Source organism: Patagioenas fasciata, chromosome 1 (assembly GCF_037038585.1).
Source record: "Patagioenas fasciata isolate bPatFas1 chromosome 1, bPatFas1.hap1, whole genome shotgun sequence".
Lineage (NCBI taxonomy): Eukaryota > Metazoa > Chordata > Aves > Columbiformes > Columbidae > Patagioenas > Patagioenas fasciata.
This window is the reverse complement of record NC_092520.1, coordinates 208,285,943-208,311,645: the sequence shown is the minus strand read 5'-3', so window position 1 is coordinate 208,311,645 and position 25,703 is coordinate 208,285,943. Positions and strand designations below refer to the sequence as shown.

General features: G+C 44.5%; 1 protein-coding gene across 3 annotated transcripts in view; it reads left to right on the top strand.

Moving 5' to 3' along the window:
• The window catches only part of CAMK1D (calcium/calmodulin dependent protein kinase ID), a 236,709-nt gene that overhangs the window by 184,075 nt on the left and 26,931 nt on the right, over window positions 1-25,703 (top strand). For all 3 annotated transcript variants that reach the window (XM_065836524.2, XM_071803518.1, XM_065836513.2), the window contains exons 4-7: window positions 378-516; window positions 5,416-5,542; window positions 14,402-14,477; window positions 25,437-25,549. In XM_065836524.2, coding sequence (XP_065692596.1) covers window positions 378-516; window positions 5,416-5,542; window positions 14,402-14,477; window positions 25,437-25,549 — 455 coding nt within the window. The remainder of the gene's footprint in view (window positions 1-377; window positions 517-5,415; window positions 5,543-14,401; window positions 14,478-25,436; window positions 25,550-25,703) is intronic.

Sequence of the window (25,703 nt, the reverse complement as noted above, 5' to 3'; positions counted from 1 at the left end):
GGTGGTGGATGCCCCATCCCTGGAGACATCCCAGGCCAGGCTGGACGGGGCTCTGAGCAACCTGATCTGGGTGAAGATGTCACTGCTCATGGCAGGGGTGGCACTGGATGAGCTTTGAAGGTCCCTTCCAACCCAAACTATTCTATGTTTCTGCTTGCGATGGATTTTCCTTTCCATTATAGCATAACCAGTGTCCTTGCACTATGGGAAAACCAAACCCAAGTGGTAGCTGGAGCAGTGGGAGATCTCCCAAGAGCTACAGACAGACATGTGCTTGGACTGCCTGTGGCTAGTGCATGGACCTGGTCATCCTTTAGTGAGGTAGAAAGCATGTTTCAAAGAAAATCCTCACACTTGCATCCTGTCATGTTTTCCAGAGTGTCGGGGGGAGAGCTTTTCGACCGCATTGTTGAGAAAGGTTTCTACACTGAGAAGGACGCCAGCACCCTGATCCGACAGGTCCTGGATGCCGTCTACTACCTGCACCGAATGGGCATCGTGCACAGGGACCTCAAGGTACAATCCTGGTGTGACTCGGTCCTCTGAACAGTGTTAATGAAGGTTGTGTAATTCTGTGAGTCTAACGCACATAAGTCCAGCCTACTCTGGGACTGGCTGTCTCAGTAAGGATTACCATAAGAGGGGTGCTCTGAAGGCTCCACATCCTCCCATCATAATTGGTTTTAATGAGGACTTTGCAGTCGTTGCTGTTACAATGGGAATTTTGTGTGTATGATGTGGGGAACAAGTTGTTCATTGAGACCCAAAATGTTACATTAAAGCAGGAGACTCATCTCAGATGCGATGTGTTTACTGCTGTAAAGGGTCTTATAGATTTACTGTGTTATAATATATTTAATTTTCCTTAATATTAATCAGTAACAGTAAATAGTGTGGGAAAGTTCAATGATTTCATATTGTGCTATTTGGACCACTGCTTTTGGAGACACTGGTAACAGTGAGGATTCTCCTAAGGAACATTGTGTGCAAATGTGATTTTTAGGTTATTTGCCTTTTAGCTGTACTGTGTTATCACATCAAAAACTCAGCTTTTCTGACAAAAAAAAAAAGAAACAGGATATTTTTTCTATATTGTTTCCTTCCTATATCTTTAACTGTCATTAAGATAATCCAAAAGGCTTACATTTCATAACACACAGCTAAACCTCCCCATCTTTCATATCTTAAATAATAAATCAGCAGAAGGCATTAGAAGAAGAAACAAATGTCAGAAGAAAACTGGGGGTTCTGTTTCTGAGCTAGTTAATCTTCCAGAGTTTACCACCAGTAATTAAGAATTCAGTGAATGAAATAACAGCTCTGGTTGTGTTTTGGATGGATGCTCCAAACAGGAATTGCCGTGGATGTTAATGCTGTGGCCTTGAATTGTCCCTGTGTAAAGATAATAGACTTTGACAAAATGGGTCAAATTACCTGAAGGCTTAAGGAACATTGATAGAGTGAAGAGCTACAATGAAGTCCTTTTTGATTTTTTTTACCTTCTTAAATACAATTTTTATTAAATGTATTTTTAAATTAATTGAATTTTTAATTTGGTCTAACATTAAACCGTATGTTTGCGATTTTTGGCAAGACCTCTTAGTGAAGGTTGTAGTGCTGAGAATATGACCTCGCTGTTTTGTCTTAAGACGGATGAAAAATTGTAGTCATACTATTTATTTCCTTTTTATCCCCTCCAAAATTAGTGCTGATATGAAATGCTATGTGGTGCAAAACAATGAATGGCGGGCTTGTTCCTAAAATGTGATGCAGCGGGGCCAAAATAGAGCCCATTACCAGTGTAACCACCAGCACCGCAGTTCTCCAGGGTGCCCAAGACAGGCAGATGTGGCCTTGTTTTGTGAAAACCTCAACACAGTGATTTTCTTCTGCTGCTCTTCGGCTCCAGATGTGAATCTTTTTGCTTCACAGGGGCCATTCCCACAGGATTTTAAGCTTTTCCCCGCATTACTGCTGCAAGGGATGTGCCTCAGGCTTGGATTCCTCTGCCAGAAGTGGGCATCTCTGATCTTCATTTCAATAGATAGAATACAATAATAGAAAGTAAAAGTATATTTTTAAAATTATTGATTTTGCACTGTCTAAAGGAAAAACCTTGAGTCCACTAAAAGAAAATATACAGTGCTGTCCACAAATAGTATTTCCTCCTCAGCATTGTCCAGTTTAGTCCTAATAGTCCCAGATAATAGGTTTTCTGTAAGGAGACACGGGTTAGTCTTCTGTCTCCTACAATCTTCACCTGTGGCCTTCAGTCCCATTCGTTTCCTGAAATACATAAAAATATGTTAATATTTATTAGAGCTCCACTGCACTTCAGTATGGAAGCATTGTATAGAATTTTAACATGGCCAGCTTTCTCCTAAGTTCAATCTGCAGAAAATAACTTCAGGTTTATTTCTGCAACCAGAGGTTTTGGAGGAAGGTTTGAGTACTCTTAATTCAAACACTCAATTGCGCAAGCTCTTAATATTCCTGCCTTTGTAATTTAAAGGAAGACTGTGGCTCTTGCTGTAAAGCAGATCAAACTTATTAAAAAGTTGCTATAATAAAATATGAGATCTATTAATTGGGAGTTTATGTAAGGACATACTGAATTTAGATCAAACCAATGTTCTCTGGTGGTATTTTGGGGCAAAGACTAGCTCTTTTTCTTTATTTTCGTTTGCAAGTCTTTGTCAGTACCATATCAGTTGTTTTAAAATGAGTCATAAAATATGGTGTGTGAGGAACACCTGCTGTGAATTTCTGTTAGCACAAACATACCATGATGGCAAAAATGTGCATATAATAAGGCTTTTTATGATCTCAAAATACCAAGATAAGTGGAAGTTTCTAATTGTGATCCCTCAAAATGAAACTCTGGGAAAGAATCCACTCTACAGAAGTATAAGCCTTGAAAAATCTATAATGATTATTTATTGTAATTATGTGTTATTCAGATACCAAAATAGTACTTGCTGTAGTTGGGAAAAGCTGATCTGTGCTCCACGTCTCCAATCTAAACAACACAGCGGCAGATATCGAGAGATAGCAGCAGATAAAGTCCAGGGAAGTCCAGGATGTACAAAACGACTGAAAGACTCGAGCAGCTCCGCTTGGCACTGAACCACCTCGTTAACACTTTTGGAATTATCCAGCTTGAATGATCAGATTTCTTTTAAACAGATTTTTTAATGGTTTGAATTTGAAATGAGAGGGTTTCTTGGCTTTACTGAATATGAGTAAGTGGCAGCCTAAGGTGAGTTAGCAGAAATCATTGGGAAAAAACTGTTCTCCCTGACTTTTACACTGGTAAAAATCAGGAGTAACTCCAGCCAAGGGCTGACTGTGGCATAAAACTGACTCATGCAGTGCTTGAAAACAGTGTCAGCATTATAAAGGCCAATTAAAGATATAATGACAAAAAACATAAATGGTATAACTTCATAATTATTTTTACGAATAGAATAATTTCCCTTTTTGGCTCCCTCTGGCTCACAGCTTGTAGATCTTCTCATGGGCATTGTATCCCATGGATAAAACCATTGCTTTGTGGCTTCACGTTGGGGTCGGGGAGCCAGAAAGGGCTTTAACTTCCGCTTGAGGCTATGCAGGATAGAATCGCAGAATCACAGAATGTCAGGGATTGGAAGGGACCTCGAAAGCTCATCCAGTCCAATCCCGCTGCCGGAGCAGGAACACCCAGATGAGGTTACACAGGAAGGTGTCCAGGCGGGTTTGAATGTCTGCAGAGAAGGAGACTCCACAACCTCCCTGGGCAGCCTGGTCCAGGCTCTGGCACCCTCACTGAGAAGAAGTTTCTTCTCAAATTTAAGTGGAACCTCTTGTGTTTCAGTTTGAACCCATTGCCCCTTGTCCTACCGTTGGTTGTCACTGAGAAGAGCCTGGCTCCATCCTCATGACACTCACCCTTTATATATCTGTAAACATTAATGAGGTCACCCCTCAGGCTCCTCTTCTCCAAGCTCCAGAGCCCCAGCTCCCTCAGCCTTTCCTCACACGGGAGATGCTTCACTCCCTTCAGCATCTTTGTTGCCCTGCGCTGGACTCTCTCCAGCAGTTCCCTGTCCTTCTGGAACTGAGGGGCCCAGAACTGGACACAATATTCCAGATGTGGTCTCACCAGGGCAGAGTAGAGGGGCAGGAGAACCTCTCTGACCTACTGACCACCCCCCTTCTAATACACCCCAAGACGCCATTGGCCTTCCTGGCCACAAGGGCACAGTTGTACTCAGAATAGGTTAGAGAAGTCACCCTCCCATGTTTCTTCATTGCCCCGTTCCCCAGAGCAAGAGGTCACAGGATGAAGACAGATGCTGGTGCTGCTGTGCTGCAATTGCTCCTCACAAACTCAAGCTTGGATGTGTCCCAAGGAGTTTGATGATGTTGTGTGGCCACAGCTGCTTTTCAGCATTTCCTGGAGCACACAGGGGCTGATGGACAGAATGTGTTGCATGTGGGTGGGTGTCTGTACCAGCTTCTGCGCAAGAAGTCTACACCAAGCTTGTGTCGAAACACTGGGTATCCACCACTTTTGTAGATGAAGACCCCAAGGTCTGGGTGGTGCAATGGCACCCTGTTGCCATCAGACTGTCAGAGCACCAGCCTATGCTGGACCTTTTCTGTGAGCCCAAATATGAATTAGGGGAAGAATGTGCTGTCACAGCACCTAACAAGAGCTTTGCTGTGGAGCAGCAGCACGTTCAAAACGCATGGATGGAGAACTACGCTGCAGCAGATGGAGCTGGTTGTGCTCTCCAGACCGCCTGACGTTGATATGAAGTCACAGGGCTTTGTGGAGTGATTCTTGTGTTCCTTCAGCCTAAACAAGTCACGGTGCTTAGTGCTGTAGCATTTTTTCCTAATCGGCTTTAGCTAAAACATCCTTGCTGCAAGTCTGTTAACTGCAAAGGCGTTTCCTCTCTCATAACTTATTTCCAGCAGGGAAGATACAAAAAATCTCTAATACCTGCTGTTTTCCTTTTTATTTTTTTAAATGCTGTATAAAAACCTTCTCGTTGCACTACCTGGGTTTAACCATATCCACCTGTCTTCAAATTAATCCTTCTGTTTTATCACTCTGAAGTGCTGATAAGTCAGACACATCTCACAAGTAAGGGACTTCTTTCTTATTTGGGGTGCCAAAGGAGACGTTTGTTATCACAGGAAAGTTACTCAAAGCCCAAGGTGTCAGCTTCTGTCATTAGTTACCATACAGGAATCTGTAGAGTATCTATGTATCAGTTGTAAGGGCAACTCTTTAGGATTTAGGGGAACCAAATTATATCACTGTATGGTGTAACTAAGGGTTGTACTAAATGCAACGCATCAGCCAACAGACATTGTTACTGGACTTACATATTCAAAATGCATTTTGCTTGTTCTCCTTTCCAGCCCGAGAACCTGCTCTACTACAGCCAGGATGAAGAGTCAAAAATCATGATCAGTGACTTTGGATTGTCGAAGATGGAGGGTAAAGGAGATGTGATGTCCACAGCCTGCGGGACGCCTGGCTATGTTGGTAAGAGGTTTGGTTATGTTGCCACCCAGTCTTCCCAGCTGCAATACAGACAGACAGTGGAAAGGAAATAATACGTGTTTTCTAGTGCTGCTACATAGCGCAGATGAGATGTTACAGATGTTTGTTAGATTTCAGAAGTTGCTGGTGCTCTGCCTTGTGTGCTCTTCTCCTTCAGGTCTCAATCCTGCAATCCTGCTCTGGGTTTGTAGGATTCACTTTCATGATTTTAATCCTTTGCAGAATGAGTTTTCTCAAAGCCACTGCCTGTACTTAAATCAGGAGCACCTGAAGAATAGCCTCAAATACATTGATTCTGCAAAACCAAGATGCTTTACCTAATGTAGCATATTATTTTAATCATAAAGGATAGCATTTGTCAGATTCTCCTGACAGAAGACGGTAAAATGAAAGAGCTGCCTTTATTCAGGCATGTTCAGTGATCCTCTGTTAAAATCACGTTAAGCTACGGACTCCTAGATATCAATAAGCAGAAGCTCTTGAGATCCTTGGGTCTTCCTGGACACTAGCAATTTGTTTCCTAATTTTTATTCTTTGCTCTTCCATCCTTTCAGTAGCAATTGTACCAGGCTATGGATTAGCAGTATGTTTACCGGCACTCCTTTAAAAAAGTTAAAGTAAATGCATGTGAGAACTACATGGCAGGTGACAACAAGGTCTGTTTGAGCAAACACTATTTAAAAGGCTCTCTTCATGCATGAGACGGGTCCAGCAAGCCCGTGCCTCATACTATACCAAGCTAGTCAGCTGAGATGATAAAATTAATCTCTGGGGTATCCATGAAATCCATGAAACTCAAATGACAATGGCTTCCCCAGGGTCAGATTTGTCTCACATCTTTCCAGTAGGAATAACCTGATGTTTTCCAGTAGTTGGACACTCCTTTTGCTTTGCAGCTGCCACCTCACCTCTGTTTTCATCGCTCTGGTGGTAACACGGTATGAGAACTCAAATGATGTGGTTATCACACAGTGATCCAGATTTGTCCCAGGAATACCTTTTTCCGGGCATTATCTTCACGCTGCACAGGCACCATCTATCCTGATAAATCAGAAAAAGGAAAAGATTTCTCTGATTTCCCATCGTAAAGCCATCAACCCATCGGTTTTTTTCTTTTTAAGACAGATGAGTCAGGGTGCACTCTGTACAGCCTAAAGAGCTGTCTCATGTCATCACACCAGACTGGATATCTTCTTCCAAAGCACCAGCAGGGCTTGAGCTGAGGCAGCAATTTTCATAATTTTTGCTGTCAGCTATTCTGCCCTTAATTAACGTGTTTTATTTTGTTCTGAAATGGGCACTGACTAGAATAAAGTCTGTGAGACGCTGGGAATCTCAGATGATGTTTGCTGAAGCGCTGCTGAAAATGAGGGAGTACGACTCCGCTTGGGCACTGGGTGATCTCATACGGCTTCTCCGCGTAGCCATTTACATAAGAAAACTTGCTATTTTGGAGAGGAAGCTCTCGGAGCATGTGACACAAATCGTCGTGGTTTGAGAGATGTTTGAGAGCTCTCATTACTCATGGTCTGGACGCTGATAGCTACACAAGTGTCTCCAGGCCCCTTGTTACCTTACTGAACGCAGGATTTACTCATCACAGTTCTGGAGGTCACGGCCGCTTTTTTCTGAAGTGCTGACAGGAGTTCTTCCCCTCTCTCACAAAGAAAAACCTCTTTAAATGTTAGTTCTATTTCTCTTTTTTTTTTTTCCACAGGAGGCAGCTCCTCTACAGAGCTTCTATTTTTCTTCATATAATTGGTTGCCCAGACAACATTTTCCAAGCACAGCAAATTTTTGTTACCAGTCACTGTGGTGTTGCCCACAAAGGCCTCCATGAGCGTTACATCTGATGGAATGGCTTCTACATACATGGTCTGCAATTTGTCCACATCTAAAAGGTTTTATGCCTTCCAACATTGCTCCAATTTGCAGCACCTGCCTGATGCCCTCAAGTAAATGTAAAGACCCCTTCTTCTCCTAATAGCACAACATGAATATGTCTCCTCATCTGGATTGGGGCAGACATGGGCCACAGTGCTGGCCCATGAAGTGTCCTCTCTGCCAACTCTTTTTGGGTTCTTTTCCATCCATTTTATCTAGCATTGAAGTCACACTCAGAGATTCATCACTTACAAGGTGATTCCAGGCACACTTTCTTTTAAAAATATGTAGAACATCCCATTTTCTAAGATATTATAAGGAATTAATTATTTTTTTCAATTTAGCCACTTTGCTTTTTAATTTCTGGAAAAAACTTAGACACCTATCACACACAGAACATCTGCTACTGTCTATATTTCTTTACCTCCAGAAATGGATCCATTTGGATCCTGTTGTGCAGAGTGCTGGACAAGATTCTGACTTGGTAGCAGACCTGATCTTAACTCAGGTCTGCTGCCCTTTGCAAGCATTTGCAAGTATGCAAGACCTCCTGTCATTTCTATCTAATTTCCCTGAGTAGAACATACTTTCAGCTCTCAGTGTTTCAGTTTTTAACTCAACCTTTCTTAGTTTTGGCTCCAAAGGATAAGGGTACCTGAGACAGTAAATTCCTGTTTTTGTGGTTCAGAAATTCATCAAATAAGTGAGGGTGTAATTGTAATTAATCTTCTTAATAATTATCAGTTTTCTTTATGAAAACTGAAGTAACACTTATCAAATTAGAGTGTATCTAAAATGAGCATAACCAGTAGTACATTAGCACATTATCCCTTAAGACTCTGCCTTACAAATTAAATTACTGTCAATAGATCTCATTCTTCTCAGGAGTTTTGTCAGAGGTTTTAGTCCTACAGTGATAAGATGATGGTTAGAATAATTTAACCCAATTAGACTTAGTTGAGGCACTTTTCTTAAGATGCAAATCTAAATGTTTACTTACTGAAGAGTAAGATAGTACAACCTCTTCTAATGAAATGGTCTTGCATTTTCTTATCTGCTTACCACTGTTATCTCCCTCCACTTAGAAAAGGAGTTTAGTTGGGACTAGATGCCCAAATTCTTGATAGCACCTAAATTGGGTAAGATGAGACAGCTTGTGTAGCTTGTGTAGCTTGTTTCATTGCAAATTAGGTGTGTGGATTGGCTTGCATGGATTCCACCCCGTCTTCTGAACTGCACAAGTGGTGTTTTCAAAATCCTGAGTGATCTGTGTGATTATGGGCAAGATCTGTGTAAGCCGTTGGTGATCTGTCATCTTCAACATCATAGATTTGGGCTGCTTGGCTTGACACCATTTATAAGAAATTGATTTTGATGAAGGAGGTGTTCAAAGGTGCCTGAAGATGGGTCATCCTTGAGGTGTGTCAAGTTGGACACTCACCAGGAGGTGATTCTGGTCACTCAACAAATTCCTTTAAAGAGATTTCTGGCTCTTTGGGAATTAGGTCTCACTGTGAGAGTCGGTCTCTCAAAAAGCTTTGGTTACTTCTGCAGATGGTACTTGGACTCGCAAGAAGCTCATGAGCATTGAAAAGTTTGGAAAAAATGTCAGAAAGCCTGTCCCAGGCAATCCGATCTCCTTTTGCAGAAATGCTGAATTATGAACCATGTTTGTGACTGCCTAATATCTTAATCCTGCTGAGATTTTAAATTCTTGCTCTGAGTCCAAACCCAAGTTCAAGTAAAATTTTCTTGTATTTCTCTGTTGTAAGGACTGGAGCTGGACCCTGGATGTGTGGTTGGTCCCTGTACACCCCATCTCACTCACTGGTTTTATTCTCTGTAGTGCTTTTATGAAAGGTCATTTCATACCTTTCAGCTCTGCCAGAAATGCAGTAGCAATTTCAGATGATATCAAAGCAGTGTGTTTCTCTTTGCCCTGCACAAGACCAAACCATTTAAGTAAGCAATAGATTTCCACGTTGAGTTTTGGCTCATTTGGTATCCTTTGAGTCAAAGGTTGAAAATATTCAGTAAGCCTTCGGAATACCCTTATTAGCAAAAAAGCAACCCCAGGAGTTGTTTAGGCAGAAACATGAGTAGTCAAGTAAAAACAAAGCATGGGATCTACTCTCACCAGGGTTTGCTCAGGCACAAGCTCGTGACAGTGCAATCACTCAGCTCCAGTGCCGTATCCTGAAATGGGGTTTGCTTGCATGTGTTACAGCTGCATTATGTTCCATGTTTCAATCTGAATCTGATTCAGTGACATGAACTACGGACAAGAAGCCAGCAGAGCTGCACCAAAACCCCATTGTCCTTCAGAAAGAAGCACCAAACTGCAAAGTCTTGACCAACCGGAACAAGGTGAAGGCTGGAGGGCTGCATGAAGGAGAGAATGAAGTTATTTTCATTCCAGGAGTTAGTGGAAGAGAGATTCTTGTCTTGCGGTGAAGCTGCTTCATATGCCTCTTAGCCTGTTCGCACCGTGAGGAAGATGATTTGTATAGCGGCAGGGGAGCACACATTCCTCTTGCATCATCTTTGGCCTCAGGAGAGGGACTGGGTTGGCCCTTCATGCATCCAGCCATCTTCTTGATGGTGCAGAGTTGTTCTTCTCTCTTCATCTTCTTGAGATGGTACCTTCGAGTCCTAGGCAATGGGGCTGTCACCATCTCGCTTTGGTGTCCCTTACAAACTCTGCCCATTATTCATCTCCCCTCTCAGATTTCATGGCCACCTTGTACCCGTGCAGCCCATTTGTGTTTCCTCTTCTTTGCTTACCCGACCTGCCTACGTGGTGGGAACTGGCACTAAAATAGTTACCAGCTGAACTACTAGTCCTGGCTTGCATGAGGCCAATTTGCTGGGCCAGTTGAGTTGTGTCCCTGCTCAATCTCAGCAGGTCCTTAGTTACTTTAACCCTATTTAGATCTTTTTATTCCTCCCACACTGATGGCAGCCTGCTGATTTGTCACTCCTATGGGGATCTTCAAGACCGTCACCCTTTGTTCAAATGCCTCGTTCCTTCTGGCACACAGCTTGCGGGAAGCCCTATAAACCACAGAAAATAGCACTGGACTGAGTTCTCGTGAGACAGCAAAATCTGCTGGGAGCAGCACCGTCATGGGAGTGAAGGGGAATGGCTTTAAAGCTTGGAGCTGGCATGAAGAACAGGCACCCTCCTGACTTGTACGGTTTGTTCAACAGGCTTAAAGTATCAGAGCGATCCCCATCACTTGAGCTGTTTGCAAGAACGTGGATTGCTGGTTTTGGCATCCAGCAGCTGCATTTTTAGGGAGCTTATTAGCATAGCTGTGCTCACTGGAGATAATGGCATAGCGCTCTGAAAGGCTTCCGAATGTTCCTGTAGCTTTTCTTAGAACCTCCATTTGAAACAAGCCTTTTAATTTTTTCTCTTATTAAAAGCAAAACCCCTAAGTGTACAACAGCAGATCATCTGGCCTGGGAAGCACATCTTCACCTACCTGCAGGTGGGATGATGCCCTGGGACCATTACTCAACATTTTAACCTGCCACATTCTGCTGGTAGCAATGCTGATTTGGCTTGAAACACAGTTCCCGATGTGGAGGAAAGGTCCAGGTTTGCTTCATGGACTTCCGTGCCGCTGGAGGACCATTGTGTAGCATTCACCAGGGAGGTGTGATGCTGGCAGCCTTTGCTCAGCTGGCATTTCCCCAGCACCAGAAACAGGAGCTTTGACTTTCCCGTTCTCCTCACTACTGTTTTGTCTCCTCGGCTGTCTGTGTTGATCCTTAAATGCCGTCAGCTCTTGGATGTTTTTTCATTGCGTCTCCCACTCCTGCCTCTTGGCGCTGATCTGCTGTCATTTCTGCGAGCTCCTCTGACTTGTTTTTCAGCTCATTAAATATTTTCGGCTTTTCAGTCTATCATCAGAGACAGATGATGCTTAGCTATGTTCTCCTGTTCCTCTTGCATGTCTGCTCTTTGGAATAAAAATCAAAAGCAGCCATTTGGCCTTAAAATAGTTATTTAAACCTCTTGCCTTTCTTCATTAAAGTTTGCCAAAGGGGAGACAATTGCCTCGCATTTCCTTTGGGTTTGATCCTATGGTATTCTTACCTTCTTCACAGCCACCATCCACAGCAGCACCTGTCTCTTATCAGTACTCTTCACTCCTTTAAAAGAGAGGAAGATGCCCTAGCACAGCTTTGATGTTTTAAGAGGAAGAATCTTTATATAGTTCACATCCCCTCATCTCGATTTGCTTTCTGTTATGTTAATGTGGCATATCTATAATGTCAGGAGCTCACTAGGATCCATAGTGCTCAGGAGCTATTTGCATAATATTTTCTTCGGGGAAATATAAGATGTATAATGTTTACCAGTCCAGAAAATGATGCAAACAGGAGCAGACTGTCAAAGGTAGAAGAGATACACAAATTAAATATTGGGAATTTCGAAGGACTGGGGAGTTGGGAAACATCTAATCACCTAAGGACAGGGGAAAATTGATTTTCGTCTGCATATTTTGTCACAAAATCCAGTCATAAAGGATGGAACGAAAAAGGAAACTGAGTCTCAGAAAACCTATTTGATACACATTTTGAAAAACTATTCTTTTCTGAGGAAGACTTGGAGGGAAATTTTGATTAATTGGGAAAGAAAGAGATTAAGGGACACAAGAGTTGTCTGGAAAGGTTGTGTTGAGCAGCCTTGAGGAACAACTGTTTTACACAAGAGAAATGTCAGTTTCCCAGACTGTCCCAGCTTGCCAGGTGATCTGGGAGGCAGTGGCAGGCCAAATAGGACAGCTCTCCAGTGCTTTATTCTTTTATCCCAAGTTTGTCTTCAACTTCAGCCCTGCAGACTGACTGGCACCCACGCTGACACACAGACCCTGACCCAGCTGTTGGGAAAGGAGTTACATTTTGGGCACCAGCCTTTTATATTCATGGAACCATAGAATAGTTTGGGTTGGAAGGGACCTTCAAAGCTCATCCAGTGCCACCCCTGCCATGAGCAGGGACATCTTCACCCAGATCAGGTTGCTCAGAGCCCCGTCCAGCCTGGCCTGGGATGTCTCCAGGGATGGGGCATCCACCACCTCTCTGGGCAACCTGGGACAGGGTTTCACCACCCTCAGTGTAAAAAAAATTCTTCCTTTCCACAGCTTTGTCCCCTGTTGTAGTAAGAACACTTTAACCTTGATGTTGATAGACTACAGCAGCATGCCCACGTCCTGGAAGGAGTCAGGGGCTTCTCAGAATTGTGGTACAGGTTTCTGCCGAGCACCTAGGACCAGGTTAGGAGCCATTCCTGTTAGGTACATTGGAAGGAAGCCTCCTTTGACACGTAGTGGATAGGTGTTGGATTATTCACACATTACAACAGCATATTAGGATAAACAATATAGGAACAGAACCATCATTTTAATTTCTTATACATGCTGGAGTCCCAGTTTGCTGGATGACTTGAAGATCGGGGTAGTATTTATCTTGTGCCACAGATTGGAGTGTATCCCAGTCTTCATAATCTGACTTCCAGCTATATTTTTACCCACATTTCCCTGGATTTTCTTCCTTTTTACAACGTGCCCCAATGTGACTTGACCCTTTCCATCATTCTGCTGCTTGTGGAAATGCAGCCTGGATGTCCTCATCTGCCTCGTGCGCTGTTTTCCCTTCAGTGCCTTCTATAAGCTCTCATACCCAAACACCAGAAAGTCTTTTCTGTTTCTCATTACTGCTTCCTTTTCCCTTCCCTGCTGGCTGTTTTGACCTTAGTTTTGTTGACTTGCTTAACTTAAGAAGGTAACTCTTTGAAAAGTCCTTACCAGTACACCAAAGTATATGCAGCAACTAAATGTGAGGCTCAACTTTTAATACATTTATGTGCTTCACAATTTTTTTTCACTGTTCTTCAAGAAACTAACTGCTTTGATGTTGGTGAGATTCCTAGCAGTGGAAGATGCAACCCCAAAGAAATATTTTCGGTGGACTTGCCCCTTCATGATTTTTTTGCAGCATTTGAACTCCGAAGTACTCAGAGGAAATACTGTGCTTTTTAAAACCCAGTGTGGCTTTAGGAATGCCACAATCAGTGATTTCTTGCATTATTTTGCTTTGGAAAAAATAAAAGGAAAAAGTAAAAGCTTCTTTACATGAAAAAGATTAGAGTCACAGGGTTTTAAAATTTAGGTTTAAGCATTTGCACTGAAAGTTCTCAACAGGGAAAACATAATACTCCAGGCTCCCAAACAAAGAGAGATAGGAAAGCAGACTCACAAAGAGCTTCAAGAAATGCCCAGGCTCTTACTTCCACCAACATTAAGGTTCTGGTGGCTGAAAACTATAGAGGCAGAAGGCTCCTTTGTGCATATGTCCAATTCCTGCTACTTTCCGGTTCTCCCTCCGAGGTGTCTGTGTTCCCAGAGGCAGAAGGACAAACAACACTGACATCCATCAGGCTTTGGAAGGCAGCTGCTGGGAGGTGTGGTGACAGCTCTCCTTCCTCTCCTGCAGATGAAGCTTTTCGCCTCCCTGACACGCTGCACTTTCCAAGACGCCTCTTGAAGTCCCCGGTTTGGCAGCGCGATGCAGTGGAGCTGTGAGGCTGTCAGGGTGAATGTGCGTCTCAGCACCGGTGCAAAGCTTGACCTCGTTTTCCTCCAAGTCTCCTAAAGTTCCTCTGAAAGGGAGGTGGTGGCCCTCCACCTCTCATGCATTTTTTCTGTGCTTGGCTTTGTTTTCTGTCCCTGGAGTCAGAAAATTAGGAATTTGCTCCACTTTAGGAGTCATCGTGCTTTATGAGAATACGCACTTCAGAAAACATCAGCTTATTTGCAAATGCAAGGGCTGTATGTAGAGGGCAACACAAGGTCTCAGGGAGCTTCAAGTTTCAGGGTCCTGCCTCTCGACCACATTGAAATGTTTGGTCTTGTAATGTGTGCTTGTTTGGCTTTTTATTTTCAGCTCCTGAAGTGCTGGCCCAGAAACCCTACAGCAAAGCCGTGGATTGCTGGTCCATCGGGGTCATCGCATACATCCTGTGAGTATCTGTTGGGTTTTCAGTCACAGGCAGCTTTGAGACCTGCAACATGCTCTCCCACCACATTTACCCACTTAGTCTTGGCCAAAAATGTTAATATCTGACACTAGTGACCCAGAATGACATGAAACGCAGACACCTCCCAGTTACATAGAGGATTAAATTTTGGCAGAAGTGATAGAAAATGAACGAGGACCCTTCAAAAGCCAAAATCTGTGCTCCCACTTGCACTACACTGTGTGCAATAGTATGGACTTGTCCAGGTTGTGACATTAATGAAGTTATTAAATCCCCTGCTCAGATTAGCTTTGACAAGAAACAAACTGGACCATGTCCACAGAGCACAGCATCATGCCCATGGACATATCCTGAAGGGCCACTTCTCTCAATGTGTCACCATGATGACATTTTGTTCCCTTGGGAGGGTACAGAGGGAAATAAGAGGGGGAGAGTTTTTCATGTACTGCAGTGACTTATTCTCATCAAAACATAATACAAAGTATTGAGATTTTTACTGAAGATGAGGGATCATTTTCCTCAACACATCCAACCATCAGTGTGAGCTGACCCTGTCAGTTCCGTCACTCTTCTGAGAGGCCATTAAGCCTCTGCATTCTTGGCTGAGATTTGCTGATCTAATGGAGCTGATTGCTGCTCAAAGAAGTGGGGATCGATTGCTCAAGAAAGCTACAGGACCAGGACTTTTGTGCATTCTCCCAAGTGGTGGGTAGATCTCAGAACTCAAATATTTATGGAGATTTAGTGTCTGCCCTCATTCAGTACTCGTCACGCTTCTTCACGAAGGCTTAATAGGATAATTTAGATTGGAGGGAATCTCAGGAAGTTGTGTTCTTGTTGTCAGACTAGGTTGCCTATGGCTTTATCCAGTTGGGTCTTGAAATCTTCCAAAGACAGAAATTGCACAAGGCCTATGAGAAACCGGTTCCACTACTTGACCATCCACATGGGGAAAAGGTTTTTCCTTATATCCAGGCTCCTCTCCATGAAAGGGGCAGCCAATACTCCATTAATAGATGTGGGTGCACCTTCAGTGCTTTAACTATGGAAGTAAGTAAGCCACTTCCTGCACCACCCAATGACACTTGGAAGGATTGGAGAGGTGTGATGACCACAGTGATCACAGGGACACTCTGGTATCAGGGGTCATTAGTGCTGTCTGGAGAAGGGCGCCCATAACATTTCTGGACACCATCATCCGAATCCAGCTCTGTGTGCAGGAATAGAAGTCACTGCTGATATTTGGATTGAGAACGAAATGCAGAAGTTTTTGCCTGTTAACCGGGCTACAAAGATGATGAGGTGTCTTGAGCATCTTTCTTGTGTGGAGAGACTGAGAGAGCTGAGTCTGTTCAGCCTGGAGAAGAGAAGCTGAGAGGGGATCTCATCAATGTTTATAAATATCTCAAGGGTGGGTGTCAAGAGGATGGACCAGACTCCTTTCAGTGTTGCCCAATGATAGGATGGGGGGCAATGGGCACAGACTGAAGCACAGGAGGTTCCATCTGAATATAAGGAGAAACTTCTTTATTTTGAGGGTGCCAGAGCCCTGGAACAGGCTGCCCTGTAGCTTAGGGATGTGTCTTGATGAGGTCATCTGTGCTCAGGGCTTGGGTCCGTGGGTCTGTGCACGTCATTCAAATAATAATTGCGTGGGTTGCATCTGTACAGCTTGGAAGACTCTGGAGCAGGAGCTATTCATGTGAGTCTTCGAGAAGAGGTCAGGCTTTCACCATGGGCTGACTCGGGGTGATCAGACAGAGCACAACAAGCCTGTTTCTTTTGTACAAGAGAGCACAGAGCTGCTGTGTAGCTGTTTGCTGCAGAAACAAATGTCTTTGCACACCAGCATTACCAGTGCTTTCCCTTTTTTAAGAAAATTTTCCCTTTTACACAACTGTCACAGTTACACAAGACTGAAGGACAAAGCAGCTCCAATGAGGCTCAGCGTTATAGCATTCCGACTTTGTTCCCTTTCTCCTTATGCAAACATTCCATGGCTTGTCAGTGCGAATATCTATTTGATGGTGTAGTAGAACTATTTTTGCCAGGACAAACCTCATTGCTGCATTATCCCCTCTGTGCAATGTTCGTTCTTTGCAGTTTCATTTAATCTTGAGCATAAGTTATATGCTACCCGAAATGGCTTTTTTATATTAAGATAGTATAGGAAGGCTTTATTTATTTATATAAAAAAAGTGCTGCCTAAAAACATGAGCTTTATGACTAGCTTTCCAATCTACATGAATATTTGAAAACTTGTTGAGTACAAATCTTTGCAGGGGGATGGATTTATCTTGGATCAACCATCAATAGCAGGATGCAAAAAGCTTTTGCGTAGCGAAGCAAAAATCAACAGTGCTGATTCTGCCTTTGTGGCAAAGGCCAGTAGGATATGCTACAGCAATGAGGAAGGCAGCAGACATGCCAAAATACCTCAGAGACTGCTTCACATGTCATTCCCTACTGCTCTTTTAGATGAGGATGGTATGTGCTGACCCAAAATTACCATTTTCTACAAGCAAACCTGAGCATGGAAGGCCTAAGGACTGGGTTCTTTGACATTATCAATCCTTGCCAGCCATGGCAGGGCAATTGGGTAGAGTCTTTTCTGGTGCTTTTGTAGTTCTTTCTGGAGTACCAGCTTCAGAGAGCAGGAAGAGGATGGTGCAGGTGGAGACAGCAGAACGCTGCCTCACTTCCGGGCTTGACCACAGCCTAGGTTCACTTCATTGTCAAATATCCACCATGAAAATGCGTCTCCATCTGGCAGCCCACAGGAGGACTGTGAGCTGTTGCATCCTGATTGCCTGGAGAAAAACTTGGCTCTACTTTCCTCCAAGCTTTTAGTCCCATTCAACCATGGCTCATGCACCAAAGGTCTTTTTTGCTGGCAGACCTGTTGTTATTTCACTTGTTTTTATGTGCCTTGCTGAGGAATACGGGTGAGACAGTACTAAACAGTGTGTCTTCCATACCCAGTTCATGAACACATCTTTGACAGGTGGAAGATTTCAATCTCATTCGTAATCCTCCCCCATTCCTAAGCAAGGCTGCTCTTTCGGCAAGGCTCAGCTCAGTTGTTTCCTGCTCTGTTTTCCAAATCAGCATGTGCTGGGCTTGTCAAACAAGGCATACACACTCCTCACATCTAAATTTCCCATTTGCTATACAGGGAATTCCCAACCCTAAATGCTTAAATCAGTTTTGTGAATTCCTGTTTGCAGGACAAGGAAACCTTTTCAGGATTTCTATACTTCATGTAATAAGGAGTTGATTTGTATTATGTACAGTCTAAACAAACAGCAATAATGTGTTGCCATAGAAGGAGCTTGGTAATGTGTTTGTCAGACTGTTACTGCTTGGGTGGGATTGAGTCTGAGATCAAACCACCTCCTTGAATGTTTCTGCATGTGAGCGACGTCTTTCAGCTCCTGTGACAGTCAGCAGCACTCCAGGGCTCACTTTGGTCACCCTCACACAGGTGCTTGGTGCTGTGTCAGTCACAGTGTCTCACCTGGTCTGGAGCTGTGGCTGCAGGATGGTCCAGCCCCCCATAGCCCCATGGTGTACCTGCCAGCTGGGGACAGGGTCCTGTGTGCTTGACAGCTTCTCCAGCAGCAACGAGCTCAGTGTGTAGGCACCTCCGCCCAGCTGGGGTCAGTGCAAGAGGTGGCTTGGTTTGTCCAGCCTGGAGAAGAGGCTGAGGGGAGACCTCATGGTGGCTCCTGCTTCATCACAAGGGAGGAGGAGGGGCAGGCGCTGAGCTCTTCTCTTTAGTGACCAACGACAGAACCCAAGGGAATGGCAGGAAGATGTGCCAGGGGAGGTTCAGGTTGGACATTAGGAGAAGGTTCTTCACCCAGAGGGTGCTGGACACTGGAACAGGCTCCCCGGGGAGGTGTCACGGCCCCAAGCCTGACAGTGTTCAAGAAGAGACTGGACAACACCCTCAGACACATGGTGTGAACTGTGGGTTGTCCTGTGCAGGGACAGGAGTTGGACTCCATGATCCTTGTGTGTTCCTTCCAGCTCAGGATGTTCTATGAAATTTCACTGGGATGTGTTCTTTAGTTGCCTAAACTTACACACTTAGTGCCATGCTGGGGTGTTGGGGACATTCACACAGATTTGGCAGGTATAACACACTGCAGAGACCTTCCTTCTGGAGTGGCAGATGGAGGCCAAGCAGGAGACCATGGATTGTGTCGAATAGCACCAGATACCCGTGCTGCAGCTACTGGATCACACCCTGTTTCGTGCTTAGACCCCTTCCTTCACAGTATGGTTTCATCTGCTTTATGGTTCATTTGCATCCCCCTCCTGCCCCCATTGACTCCATCTCTGTTGACCGCAATGGGAGCTCAGAAACTGACATCTCACCTGTCCCAGTCTTGAACTGGATCTCATCCTTGCTTCCAGGAATAGCCAGAAGCTGCAAACGTGACCTCATAAGAAGGTGGATGTCTGGGGTACAGTCAAGACAGAGAGGAAGAGAAGTCCTTCCCTGAGATGATAGGAAGTAACTCTGCTGAGGTGTTTGATACTACCAACGATGGGCACAGGTTTAACATCTAGGCTGGCTGTCTCAGCAGTGACACATCATCAGAGGTAGCAGAGTGTGGCATGATGTTGAGATGCCACACACACCAGCAGCATAGCCACCCTGGTGCTGTGCTGGCAGTTAATCCCACCCTGGGCAGGAGTTATTAATTCCAATATATCACCACACCCATCTGGATATGCCATTTCCAGCTTCACTGGAAGCTACTTGCACGTGCCCAGACCAGTCAGAGACAAAATTATGCACAGGACGATCCAAGCACATCATCCTGCATCCATCACTTCCCCACCTCTCCCATGAATCCTCACAGCCGCTATGAACAGACTGTTGTCATTTAAGAAAACAGAAACTCAAGGGAATCCAACACAGAAGCCAGGCATAAATTATAGATGCCTTGAGCTATTATTACTGCAAGTGGTTTGAGGGCCCCCAGACATAAGCTCAGTCTAACACGAGAGCCTTCAGTTTATGACACTGGAAGAACAAACTGTTTCTGTGGCACCGACGCTCCAGACAAATATTTGGTTTTGTGATATGCAAGGTGAAGGATGTCTTAGCAAAGAATACCTTTGTTTCAGTGCCAGTCGCTAATGCTTCTTGTTAATGACAGCCAGATTGCAGAGGCTGCACCAGCAGAGTTTTTATCAAAACCTGTTTTGCATGCGAAGTCATTATTCACACAAACTAATTTTAGCAGCCTGAAATTTCCTGTTATTCCAGTTGCAACATTTCTCAATTTGAAACAGCCTCACTGTTGACTTCGGCTTACTACTTATCACAAGGTAGTTTTGATTTGTGTTCAACTTTAAAACAAAGTATAAGAAGAGCAAAAAACTTCACTGGATTCCCAGCAGCTGGATTTTGGACCTGTCTGGGTCACAGGAGGAGTTAGAAAAGCTTGGGGAGCTAAAATACTGATCTCATGCATACCTGATATAATGAAGATTAAGTTAATATACGCAAAAAATAGAAGATTGTGTTCCAAAGCTGGAAAAGCGTCCAGGGCCATGGAATGCTCTGCCTCAGGCCCTGTTATTCATACTCAACACCTCCTGTCTCTTCTGCACTTGGCTGAACACATTTTGCACCAAATTTTCTTCTGATTCTGTTCACCGGTAGGATAAGGGAATTACTGGGGTTTTTATTGTTATTTATATGCAACAAGTATCTGGAGGTAAATCTTGGGTCATTCTTTCCTGTACTTCGTTGCTGCTGGGTTGTTTTTTATTTTCAAGTGGACGTGCATTAAATCATCAGTGATGTTTGTGTGGAAGGATTAACCAGGGACAGCACAAAGCATTCTATGCCAGAAAAAGTTTCCACCATCATCCTGGAGTCATGTGTTGGGAAAAGCTGGTCGATCATCTCATCCTCTCAGCATCACACACAAACCAAAGCAAGACAGTGGGGAATAATTTACTTGCTTAGTGCTGGAAGGAGAATTAGTCGTGGCAAAATGCACAAGGGCATGTTGGATTGCTGAGGATAACACAGTTAAACACTGGGAAAACAACCCCAAATGATTGCTCCTCATGGCTTCTTAATTCATTTTTTATTCCCCATGCTAATATGTCCTTGTCCACAGTTTCATGAGAGCACCAATGTCAACCAGTTTGAGGGTCTGTTCCCAAAATAAGAAGAAATACATGTGTTTATCCCTATAAATAGCACTTGAATGACTTCCCACACCATACATGTCAGGTCTTTGAGCACTTACGGAATTCTTTGCTCTAATCTCACTATAAAACTGTTTGCAAAACTAACCGCAGTATCGCTGGTGTTACAGGCTGTACACTGACCATGCAAATGGTTTATTTAGCCTTTAATATTACCCATAATATGTAACAAGAGCTTGCCAGGTGTTTGCTTTCTCTGCCTGGTGAGGAGATGATGTTCTCGGTATTTCCCTTGTGTTCTCCTGATGGCTTCTAGAAACGACTTCTGGCAATATCTTTCTTTTGTACATCCACCTGTGTTTTCATTATCTGCGTCCCATTCTTTTTAAGGCAAGACTGGGAACAGAAGGTTAAGGGAAAATCTGTTGCTGATGTGATAAGGTTGATAAATAATTCTAAAAACCTTTTATTTGGCGAAACTGCAAGAAAACGATGACAACTGAGAGCTGCCTGAAGTTCCCCCAGGACAATTCAGGATTTTTTCACATTGAAGACAGAAGAGTTATTTTTGTATTTCTGCACATCTGAAGAAAAGCAGCAGAACCTCTGATAGTGGGGTCATTTTTTTCACACAGAAATGTCCCAGCAGATGGAAATCAAGTTGATGGGATTTTGATTCTCTAAGAATTAAATACAAACTTATTATAGATTTTGGAAGGTGGCCCAGTTGCTGGAAGTCCAGCAAGATTTCCTCTAGCCATAAATTGCCTGATAGACTAATTTACTGGGGCTTTCCCATCCCTTACTGCAAAGCCAGTGATCTTAAAATGTTAAAGCAATGTTAAAACTTCTACATCTTCCTATACTCTGATTTTAAGGCAAAAGACAGCAAAACAGTCAATATTTTGGCTCCCACAGGAGGACCTGTGCCAGGATGCCCTGGTGTTCCCCTCACACAAGCCACCTCCTCTGTCCTAAGGAGCTTGTTCCTTTCTCACGTGCTTTCAGTTACAGGTTCTCAGCGATTTGCCTCCTAGAGGAACATCCTTGGGTCCCCCTTTGCAGGAGGTTCATCGCCACCCCTGGCCCAGCCAAGACCAGCCCTTGCCCTGAACTCAGCCCACTCTCAGGTTGGGAGGGATCATAGAACAGGATCATAGCATCATTTTGGTTGGAAGAGACCTTCAAGATCATCAAGTACAAACATAGCCTAAATCTAGGACTAAACCATGTTCCTAAGAACCTCATTTATGCGTCTTTTAAACACCTCCAGGGATGGTGACTCCACCACTTCCCTGGGCAGCCTGGTCCAATGTCCAACCCTTTCTGTGAAGAAATTTTTCCCAATATCCAATCTAAACCTCCTCTGGCACAACTTGAGGCCATTTACCCTCATCCTATCAGTTGTTACGTGGGAGAAGAGACCAACCCCTTCCATGTTCCAACCTCCTTTCAGGCAGTTGTAGAAATCAGATGTTCTCCCCTCAGCTCCTGTTTTCGAGGCTGGACCCCCCAGGTCCCTCAGCCGCTCCCATCACACTTGTGCTCCAAACCCTTCACCAGCTCCGTTCCCTTCTCTCAACTCAGTCCAGCACCTCAAGGTCTTTCCTGTTGTGAGAGACCCATGTTCCTGGCCATGAATATTAATGGTCACTAACACTCCTCAGGCTCTCACTAATAAGGGAAAGCAGTGCCAAAAGACGCTGCTTCCTGCCCTGTGCCCAGCTCCCGGCAGTCCTGGCATTGTCCTGCGTGACACTGACTCTCCTCATGTATCAGCCTTCCCAGCCCCTGCGATGGGCTGTGGTGATCTCCCAGACACAGAGGTCAATACCCCAAAAGTGTAAATACCCAGCCATGCAGAGGAGCAGGGGAAGAGCTGGATGTGAGTAGCAAAGGGACTGAAAGAGGCTGGGGCTCTTGCTAGTGTTTGTGTCTTTCTGCTCCCCCGCCTTGCAGGGTTATAGCCCTACAGCTCTGTGCTCCTCAGCAGTTTGCTCCTACCTCTTGCTGCCACAAGCGTGTATAAATCACAGCAGTCCTAACTTGTGCTCTTGTCCCTTTGCCAAGCTAATTAGTACAGTGCACATTTTAAGAGAGTTATTTCTCTCTCCGGAGCAGCCTGCCAGCTCCTCAGCATGCACAGCGCTGTCTGCTCACCTTAAAATGCTTTATTGGAGCAGTTTGGTTTTGTTTAAGTGCTGAGGAAGGCAAGAAATTAATGAAGGGCTGTCAGGCTTGTTATACAGAGCCCAATATGTTCCTCAGGGAAGAGGGACAGAGCGATGGAGACATTTTCCCCCATCTCTACCTCAGTGTCCATTCTAACAATTGCAATGCTGGTGCTGTCAGCTCTAGCCTTTCCAAACCCCTCGGTAAAGCACCCAAAACCTTGAGAGGTTGTGACAAAAGACGAGGAAGTTGAAAATCAGTTTGTGTGCATCACCCCCCAAAAAAGCTGTGGGAGCTGAGCCCTGATATTTATTCCATTGAAGCAATGAATTCATAGATACCTGTAGAACTGGATCCTTGTTGTGGATCCAGTTTCTGCATTAGGTTGCGAGATGTTTTTCCTTGATTATCTGGGTACACAATGGCTTTTTGGCATTTGCTTAAATGCACCACTTTTAATGGCCCTTCTCATGTGCCCCTTGCGCCTCAGGGTTTCACGAAGGAGTTGCTGCATTGAGCCCCATACACAAGCACGTACCGTCCTGCTCTGAACATAAATCCTTGTCTGGCATGGGGTTATCTGACTTGCTCTTGATAATGGCAGTCATCCAGTGGGACACAAATGAGCACTGGAGCAGCTGCTTCACAAGATAAAGGGAGAGATTTCTGATTCAGTTGAACCACAACGGATTCATTATAATGCTGCAGATTTCAATAGAGCTTTTCCAGGTCAGTATGGATCTGACGCAGATCAACATCTCACTCAGCATTTAAATTATTTGTCAAGCATGCTGGCTCTTCAGAGCTGACAAAAACATTGCTCCTTTCACCCTCAAGTGTTGAGTTGGTTCAAATAACCTGCAGGGCAGCCGGCTGGCTCTGGATTATAAATAACTTGAGTATTTCATTTCTTACGGTTCCCCCTCACCCTTTCTCTGGTGTTGCTACAGGGTAGTGTTTCAGCTAGATCTTCAGCCTGTTTATAATGACCGTCTTTCTCTAATTAAATGCTTTACTGAGGTTGATTGACTCAGGGCTTAAGAAAACTGTAGGAAAAAGATCATTGCAATATCAGTGAAGTATGTGAAACAATAATTTACACTGTAGACTAAAGGTAAGAGGAAAAAATTGGGACATCTCTATATAGAGATGATAGAGGTAGAAAGGCCTGTGTAACTGTGAGCAGGATGGATTTGCTAAAACTTTGGACCAGCCTCAGAGGTTGCGATATGGGTATTAAAACCTGAAGAAGGGGCATCTTTGCCAGCATGTCTGCACAGAGAGGGACAGACTGCTGCATGCAGCACTGGGTGCACCCGAGGGAATCTCTGACACATGAGTTTTGTCACTGCATTTGCTGAACGCAGGCCAGACGTGTTTTTTCCCATGGCCAGTGTCTGCGGGGCTGGAGGAGCCCTGACTCGGCAGGGTGACTGTCCAGATGTCTGCAGCACTGGGAGGCTGCACCCTGGGTGTTTTAGCTCAATCTAGGCAAATAATGTTTAATGTCCTGCTTGTCCTGGGGATAGGTTTTCTGAGAAGTCTGATTATAAATACCGAAAACCAGGGCAGGACTGTTGTTAGCCTTAGGCGAAGTAGGCAATTTTATGTGGGCAGCAAAATCACTTGCAGAAGTGAGAAAGGGAGATGATCTCCATGCTTCTCTGCAACAGCAGCAAGTGCCCATGCAGGCTCTGCTGAAGTGGTGGAGTGACTCACAGGTGTCCTCCTCACTGTGCCCAGGGATGCAGAGCCCAGCACAACCTGCAGATGCATCCTGCCCTCTGCCTGGACAGCTCTGTGGGGCTCCTTGTCCTGCTTTGCACCAGTGCTTCCTCCCCGTTGTGCTGGAGAAGAGGTCCATGCGGGTGGCCGGTGGCCCTCCAGATGTACAACAAACCTCGTGATAGAACTACGGTCTCTTGCACGAGATAGAGACCCACAAGGTGTGCTCAAAGCCATTCCTGATGCCACGCAGATGGCGTCATCTCTTGTGTGTCCTTAGTTCCTGGGGCTCTGTGGTGCCCACAGAGCACTGCACAACCTCTCCTCCATCTGTGAGAGAGTAAAGCTGGTGTAAGTGCTTTGTGTAAGGTGTTGGGTGAGAACAGTCCAGAAGGACCATGAGAGCAGTGAAACCAGTATGGAGAAGGCTCCTGGATGGGGAATGGTTGTGCTGAGGCATGAGAGGGACTGGTGCTCTGCAGGCATAAGGTGTAGCCCATGAAAACTTTTCTTAGCGCATGTACAGGAGAGAATGGAAAGGCTCATGGCTGTGTAATAAAACTATTCCTCTGGCTAAACACCCAAAAGCATGCAGAGGGAGGCCGGGATATCTGCCTCTGTCAGTGCAGGATCAATAGTGCTGCATTTCCATGCAGAATTCCTCTTTGTCCTGGACGGTGCAAATCTCCAGAAATGGTTTACGTGCCCATGAACAAATTTCTCTGATCGTAGTGCTTGCCTGCTTGAAAACTTATTGGGGCACATCTTAAACACGAGTTTCTCCTTCTTCTCCCTCTTTCTTCCTCACCTTCTTGGCTGAGGCAGGTCTGAGGGTCATGTGTCTCTTTTCTTGTTCTCCATCAGGCTCTGTGGGTATCCCCCTTTCTATGACGAAAATGACTCCAAACTCTTTGAGCAGATCCTCAAGGCGGAGTATGAGTTTGACTCTCCATATTGGGATGACATCTCTGAGTCTGGTAAGAAGCTACTGCTCATTTAATTGCAACTATGCATGCATGCCTGCCTGTAACAGATGTCCTTCGCTGGGTGTGAGAATGCGCCCTCCTTTTAACTGAAAGACATTGGGAATGTGCATTTATTTCAGCTCAAATAGTTACAGGAGGTTATTTT